At 31.4% G+C, this 9,111-nt stretch overlaps 1 protein-coding gene across 1 annotated transcript; it reads left to right on the plus strand.

Annotated features, from left to right (window-relative positions):
* The first annotated feature begins 6,181 nt into the window (after positions 1–6,181).
* LOC126845412 (uncharacterized) lies at positions 6,182–8,124 on the plus strand. The gene is made up of 5 exons (XM_050584068.1): positions 6,182–7,081; positions 7,148–7,232; positions 7,301–7,519; positions 7,575–8,003; positions 8,066–8,124. Exons 1-5 carry the CDS (start codon positions 6,182–6,184, stop codon positions 8,122–8,124), a joined length of 1,692 nt encoding a protein of 563 aa, XP_050440025.1.
* The last annotated feature ends 987 nt before the right edge of the window (positions 8,125–9,111 follow it).

The following is a 9,111-nucleotide window of genomic DNA, read 5'->3' on the forward strand; positions in this document are numbered from 1 at the left end:
TACAGTAGAAATAATTCCCCCGCATTGCACTCCGTACTGTCAACCATGCGATGTTTATTTTTTTTGCCAAGTAAAGCATTTTAATCAAATAATTGCAAAATTGTGTGGACGTATTACAAAATGATAGACATCTCTCTAGAGAAGATGCTATTACAATACATGCGTTAATACACCATCAGTTATCTTCACTGTTATTTAAAAACATGATTTTCTACGCATGGTATGCAGCAAAACTTGTTGAAGATCGAGTAACATCTGGAAACATTAACCAAATATGTTTCCCAAATGATTTACGTACTTCGAAATGCTCTTGTGCTAATATGAGTTTTATTAAATGCGCTAAATGTCGGGAATATTTGTTTTTATGATGCATATCATCCTAATAGTTGTACAGAAAGTTTTAATAATGTGTAAACAGTGTATGTAATGTAATATTACACATAACTCGTTTTATCTACTAATAAATAATAATAAAATGTATAATTAATTAGAAAGTATTTATTTTTAATATAATAATAATATTATTATTGGTACATACGTGCTAAAAGCCCAAGGTACATATTGTACACATTTCAGATTATGCAAAAGTTACCTGACTTTAATATTGTTCAGATAGCGTATATTGTTATTTTTTAATTGTATCATTGTGGGAGAACTTGGTTAAGGGCAATAAATATGTCATCACATAAATTACAGATTGGTAATCATAATCATAACACACATGACATATCTTAACTCCATACATCCCACCCGGGTCGTAATTTCCCCAATGAAAATAAATTATAATATCACCCTCAACATTAATACACTACATTGCTTAACAGAGTATAAGTGTATTTTTTTTTAATTGTAAAAAAAATATTAGATTAATTTATTAAACTTACGAGTATCAGCGGTTAAAACACATTGATATTAAATACAATTTCGTTCGCGAAAGTGTTGAAAATAAAGAAGTCAATGTAACGTATATTCAATCAAAACAACAGTTAGCTGATATATTTACTAAACCTTTGCCAAACTCAAGATTTGTTGAGCTCTCAAGTAAACTTGGTAAAGTCTAAATCTTTTTTTATTGTTACTATTTAATAATGTAATAATATTTTTTTTTTTTTTACAAATACTTTGTTTTTGTTAATTTATGCACATGTTAAGGAGAAGTGTTGTTATCTCTTATCACTTTTATTTATCATGTTTATGTTTATTTATACATAACAGTAGTCTATAAAATGGCGGTTCTAGAGAACAATAGAATGACGCGACCTATTGTTCTCCAGAAAATTTTGCATGCTCAGCAATTTTCTATGCGATAAATGCCCATTGTCAAGGTCAGTGAAGCATCCTATTGTTCTCCAGAAAATGTTACATACTCAGCAATTTTCTAGCATTCAAAGGAACCGTGACCTATTGTTTTACCGATTAAAAATCCATTGTTATCTCAGATCAATTATTTCTATGCATTGCCATAGGTCAGTAATCTAGACAATCTATACATATTAAATATCTGTGGACACCTCACACCCCCTATTCCAGATTGATAATTTCCAAAACAGTCAAACACTTTGGGGTAGGTCCACTGTGGAGAATAAAGTATATATATATATATATATATATATATGTGTGTGTGTGTGTGTGTGTGTGTATAAAACAGTACAGTGTTTGTATGCACTGTCATAATATATTATAAAAAAAATCTATATATATATATATAGTAATGGTATGCTACTGCAACTGTTGTGTTTATGTCGGTGAATCGTTTGATCTTGTTATGAATGAATCGAAATGCGTAGAGTGTAAACAATTTGTATATATACAACGGACGGTGCATATTATGTGTATTTACAAATACAATAATCTCTGTACCTTTCAATTGATTGCAGTGGACGCTACAATTATTATTATTATGCTATGATTGAACGTTGACATGATATCCAATAACCTAATTAATATTTGTATGTAATCTTCCACAGAGATGCGAAAAAATACTCATATTTCATTTAAATTATATATATAAAAAAATATTTATCTGTATGAAATAATGTATTATAAAGAAAATGCATGCATTACAACGCGTGTATTGTGATAAACAATTAGACATTTATCAAATGTTTAATAAAATGCATTTTTTTTTACTCTGTATTGTGCTAAACAATTAGCTATTTATATACTGAATTATCAAAGTTAAAATAAGATATTTTTTGATTGCAAAAGTGTGTCAACATTTAATAGAAAAAATATTTACAGTGTATTTAATTATATGATACATATAATAATATTTCTATAGTAATGCATGTCATTATGATATAAGGCATATTTGAGACATCCTATAGATTCGGTTGCATCAAACAAAATGCAAAATTATGTGAAAATATGTACAGGGTTGCATATACTGTGATACAAAGTAGATGTATTACTGTGTAATATAGGCAAATTTTGCTTTACCCTATAGTTTCGGAGATGTCAAACGAATTGCAAAGTTATTGTTTAAGCAAAACTTGCAATGTTGCACCTAACTTCAGTTTAGTTAAAATTGATGAGATTAACAAAAAATATGATATAAGTACAAGCTGAATATTGCTTTTTGGGCATTCGTTCGCCGAATTTTCAGTTCACAAAGTCAACTAGCTCTCTGCAGTCTACAAACCATATACTACTCGCAGCCACCATTCTACTCGCTATACAAAAAAAAACGTATGTATTCAGTTGTATTATTATTTAACAAGTTATAAATATAAATCATTATTACTACTATATTAGAAAAAATAGGATTTATTAGAAATAATTATAATCTGTTTTTGCGTGATGACGAAATCGAATTGGACCTCCTTAATATATTTGCAGATCGAAATGTGTGAACATTTAACTTTTTATATGTAGAATTTAATAATGATAATGATATTGATGGTAGCACGATTTGCAGTGAACAATGTAATTACGCTGCTAAGTATCAAAATCGATTGCCACAAACTAAATGTGTATTAGTTCAGCAATGTACTGTTACACTTAATACAATAGTAATGTACTATATAATACACATCAACCCCGCACATCTGAGGTGTGCGGTTTGTAAAAAACAAATTTTCACATGGGAATCTGTGTAATGTGTATAAATACAGTATATTATTATTTTATTAAGTGTAACAGTACATTGCTGAACTATTTATATTTTGCACATATGTATATATTATAATTAATTAGAGTTAGATATTATAAATAGATTATATAGTTTTATATTGTATTATTTATTTTCACATTACTACATATCAGATCCTACCGAATCCATGTGTAAGTTAAATATATATATATATATATATATATATGAAAAATATGTAAAACATAATATAGTGAAAATTGAAATAATATTATTATTATGTCTTTAGTATTTAGCATAATATGCTTAAAAATTAAAAAAAGGTTAATCGATCATATCTTATGATAAACACATAATTAGTTAATGATGGAAAATGTATTTATATATACATATATCTGCTATAATGAGTTTTTAACGATAATTCGTCAATAGTATTGAATTATTAAGAGTTTTGTTTAACAATAAATTATACAAATTTTAAACTGATATATATTTTTTTTTTTTACTGTAAAATAGAATATGTTTTAAAACAATAAATATATATTATATATATATATATATATATATATATATATATATATATATATATATATATAATTGTAAACCTCTTGTTTTTAAAATTCGTTGTCCATAATAAATGTTCTCACTGTGAATCTTAAAAATATACTAACGACAAATTGTAATCACTTTAACACACACACACACATCCACAATAAACGTTGATTATATTAATTTGCTACAAATAACCCACGCAGAATACAAAAGTTTTTGCACAGGTAGAAAATATTTTTTCTAATGGAAGATTATATATATATTATATATTAAATAATATATATATATATATATATATAAATGTGTGCATTATAAAATACATGTCGAATGCGATGTGTTTTAATAATTATACGATATTGTATGTATACCCCTTATAATAAATAATTATACAATACAATATACTTATGCTGTGTGTGTAGCAATTAATTATACTTAAGGCAAATGCCATGATATAATAAAAATATGATGCTGTATGTATATCACTTATAATAAATAATTATGATGTTGGTGTAGCATTTAATTATACTTAATACAAATGGTATAATATTGCAAAAATATAATTATAAAAAAATATATTTTTAAATATAAATAAGTGTATGAAATAATATGTTTTAGAAAATATGAAACAATTATTGCAAAAGATTAACAAGCAAAAAAATTCAAATGTTTACATCAAAATGTGTGATTTAGAAATAGAAAAATCATATATAATTGAAAGTTTCACATCAATCGATACAATCCATGGAAAAGCAACAGTTGCCACTCTGGAAACAGACGAAAAATTAATTTTACCAAGACTAAAAATGAATGAAGACGAGTGTCAATCTTACAATATTAACAAAGAAAAGTTTAAACTCTTATACCATGGCAAATTGGGCCGAGCATACAATTACGATATTAATAACTGAATATATTCATACACTTTATTATAAGAAAATTTACAATGCATTATCATAGAAATTAGAATAAAATAACATTGTATTTTATATTTACAAATAATACAAATATTAATATATATCCATATACAAGTGCTTTGATTATTTTACTATATAAATACAAATAGTTCTTCATGGTTCATAAAAATAAAATTAAAAATATATATACTGAATAATATTGTTGATAATCATGTAAAAAAATGAATATGGCTGCATATTATCTTACTGTTGGGTAAAAAAAAATTGATTATGATTTGTATATTATCTTACTGTTTGGGTACACATATAAAGCTAAAATAAATAAATTTTAGTTAAAATACTATATCACACATTTTTTTAAATTTTTTGTTACAGAAAAATGAGTGATAATAAATTTATTTTTGGCTGTGGTGTGTCGTTCAAATCGAAAAGTGAATTGGATCAACATTGTTTATTTTTGGATAATCACAGACCATCTGTTATTTCAACCAATGTATCCTTAAAACGTACCAACACATGCGAATCTATTTTAGAAACGTTACAGAAAAAAATCACTAAACGCATATGTTTACAAACTCAAGGAAGTGGATTTGTACCATTGCAGACTGCACTGAATTTTCACGTTCAAACATACTTTTACAAAAACGATACATGTTTTGAAGAAATAAGTGAATTTATGATAGATGTATGTGATGAAAAAATTGAATTACTACAAAAATCCACATCAAACGGGCTTGTAAAATTCAATGTTGTTTTGCACGCCACAAATTTTCACCAAATAACTGGAGAGTCGAAGAATGTTGGATTTAAATCGTGCAACAAAAAAATTGACAACGCAACCGACTATCTAGAGTTATTTGAAAAAATAATAAAGAAATTGCGGTCCGAACGTGAATTGATGGAAGTTAAAGGATCCGGTTGGACTCTGCTTCTTCTCGACGGGTTGTTAGTTCGAATCCATAAATACACTCCACTAACAGGTTCTTCATACATAGAACTACCCAAATGTATCCAAAATAAAAAAGCAGTAATTAATGTAAAAAATTCCGACAACATGTGCTTCAAGTGGGCCATTTTATGTAAATATATTACTGGAAGTCGTAAAGATGTGTGGACACCACGATACATTGAATTAGAACGTGAAAAAAATTTTAACTTTTCGGGCATTGACTTTCCCACACCATTATCCCAAATAATTAAATTTGAGCGTAACAACTCATCAATTTCGATTAACGTGTTTGCACTGGACTCCAAAAACACTGTTTTCCCATTAAGAGTCACAAAAAAACGTACAACCATGACTGAACATATTGATTTGTTGCTGTTAACATCAGATGACAGTAACAATCACTATTGTTACATCTCAAACTTTTCTCGACTTGTACGGAATCAGCGTTCAAAACATGAGCATAAGGATTACTACTGCAAAAGATGTCTGAAGTCATTCCGGGATGAGCCACTTCTGTCTCAACCATGGGGTGCAACGGGTCTGGAAGAGCATTTGAAAAAATGTGAAAAGTTCAAAGAAGCAAGGGCAGTTCTTCCGGAACCGGGAACGGAACGGGCTATACTACAGTTCAATAACGTCCGCCGGGAAGAACCTGTCCCACTGATTGTGTATGCCGATATGGAATGTCTGTTGAAACCGGTCGACCAACAGCTTACAGTCAGTTCATGTATCAAGAATGAACATATATCAATTAGCTACTGCTTCTATGTTCGTCCAGACCCAAACATACTGCCCGACAACATATGCGCCGTGTTGCCAAAAGGACCAGTGTTGTACCGTGGTTCGGATGTTGCAAAACATCTTGTCAATGCTTTGGTGACTTTGGGCCGTCAAGTGATGGACATTATGAAAATAAACATTGAAATGTGCCAGTTGACTGCGGTCGAACAGGAAAAGTTTGACAAGACATCCCGGTGTGAGTCATGCTCGGTGTCGTTTGGCGATAAATGTGCAAAAGTTCGTGATCACAACCACTGGACGGGAAAGTTTAGGGCCGTTTTGTGCAACCGGTGCAACTTGCAAAGACGGTACCCAACGTTCTTGCCAGTGGTTTTTTATGAGCTATCCAACTATGACTCACATTTTATCATTCAAGAGTTGGCCTATGACACCGAGGACATTACTATAATACCACAGTCTGAAGAAAAGTACATTTCGTTCAGCAAGACCATTGGCGATCGTTTTCAACTCCGGTTCTTGGATTCGTATAGTTTTCAACAGGCTAGTCTGGCGAAATTGGCAAAAACACTCACCCGAGATGACTTTATCGAAACGGAAAAAGTTTTCAAACAGAACACCGATTTGGCCACGAGAAAATCAGTTTTTCCATACGAGTACATCGACTGTGTGGAAAAGCTCGACGAAACAAAACTGCCCGATATTAGTGCGTTCTATAGCAAATTATCAAACAGTACAATATCAGAGGCTGATTATGGACATGCAAAAACAATGTGGGACACGTTCGAGTGTAAAACCATTGGTGATTATAGTGACAATTATTTGCTGGTCGACGTAATGGTAAAAAAAAAAATTTGTTTTGTTTTTATCACAATATTTTCTTTTACTTACGAGTGTTTTGTTCAGGTTTTAGTGGATGTGTTTGAAAAGTTTCGGGTGGAGTGTTTGAAAAATTACAAGTTGGACCCCGCACACTATTACTCGTGTCCAGGTTAGATTATACATTAATTTTTTTTTTTTTTTACATGAAAAACAATTTGACTTAAAACTTTCACATAGGATTATCATTTGATGCAATGCTGAGGTATACCGGTGTAAAACTAGAGCTTTTAACAGACCACGATATGCTTTTAATGTTTCAACTTGCTATCCGTGGTGGCCTAACTTTAGTAGTGCAAAGACATGCCCGGGCGAACCATCCCGAAGTTGATGGATATGACCCATCAAAAGCTCAAACTTTCCTTCAGTACATAGATGCTACGAATCTATACGGATTTGGTGAGTACAACAAATATGCGTGTAAATAACACATGACTGATTTAACATGATTTAGCAATGATGCAACCTATGCCGTGCGGAGAGTTTGAGTGTACAGATGTACCGTTGGACGTGATCTTGAGCACGGAAGACGACAGCGACTATGGCTATCTCTTGGAGGTTGATGTCGATTACCCGCAGCGTTTGCATGATCTGCACAACGACCTACCGTTTCTACCGGTCAACGAGTGCCCGCCACTGAAAACGAGCAAGTACAGCAAGCTGTTGACCACACTCTCAACCAAGAATAAGTACATTGTTCACTACCGGGCGCTCAAACAGGCTGTTGAACACGGTCTGGTAGTGACAAACACGTACAGAGTAATAAGGTTTAAACAGTCTCGCTGGCTTGCTCCATATATTGAGCTCAACACAGAGCTACGGAAAAAGGTCACTACTGTCTTTGGTCAAACTTTACCAAAGACTATGAACAATTCGTGTTATGGTAATTGCTATACACTAATAATAATGAATAGTATTGAAATTAATTTACAATGATATTTACAGGAAAGACTTTGGAAAACATGCGAAACCACCAGATCATTCATTTGGTCAGCTGCCCCTAAAAGTTATCCAAACTGGTTGCCAAACCGTCGTTCAAAGACACTACCATATTTAATGAAAAGCTTGTTGCCGTGCACATGTACAAGGAAAAATCAACTTTTTCAAACCCATCTACATCGGACAGGCAGTGTTGGACGTCAGCAAGTGTACCATGTATGGATTTCACTATGACGTCATGTTACCAATGTACGGGGACAAGCTTTCATTAATTTATATGGACACGGATAGTTTCATATATGCAATAGAAACTTTGGACTTTCACCAAGATCTCAAAGACCACTTGCTTCAGTTTTTCGACACGTCCAATTACCCAAAAGATCATCCGTGTTATTCAGACGTGCGGAAAAAGGTGCTGGGCACGTTCACCGACGAAGCAGATGGTCTACACATGCAAGAGATTGTGGCCCTCTTGCCAAAAGTATATGCATATGTCCTGGCCAAGCAGTATGAACAACAGCAGCAATCGTCAGCCATTTGTCCAGTCAAAAGACTGAAAGAAATTAAAAAGCTCAAGGGTGTTACATCGGGTGTTGTTGCAACAAAGATAAACAAGAGTGATTATCTGCAGACTCTAAAGACACGTCTAACTCAAACACACAAAGTTACAATGATACGGTCAAGACTGCATAAAGTCATCACCATGGACACGCTCAAACGATCATTGAGTGATTCATATGACAAGAGGGCTATGGTTGGTGGATCACAAGAGTATCCCAACGTCTACACTAAGGCTTGGGGACATTATTCACTTGAAAACAACAACAGCAATGACATGGATGAATAATTTTATTTTATTTTATTTTTTTATCATTGATGGATGTACAAATTTGTATTATAAAAAAATAATTTTTATAAACAATTACATAACAAATTATTAAATAAACTGTATAATATGTACATTTTTAAAATATATTTTTACAAAAAATGAAATTACGATTTTTTATTTTTTATTATACAATCACGAGTAGTCTGTAAGCCATTTTTCAAAC

Source organism: Adelges cooleyi, unplaced genomic scaffold, assembly GCF_023614345.1.
Source record: "Adelges cooleyi isolate 19-005CV unplaced genomic scaffold, UGA_ACOO_1.1 ACOO_flye_CR_arks_rails_tigmint_CR_PRNA_784, whole genome shotgun sequence".
Classification (NCBI taxonomy): Eukaryota; Metazoa; Arthropoda; class Insecta; order Hemiptera; family Adelgidae; genus Adelges; species Adelges cooleyi.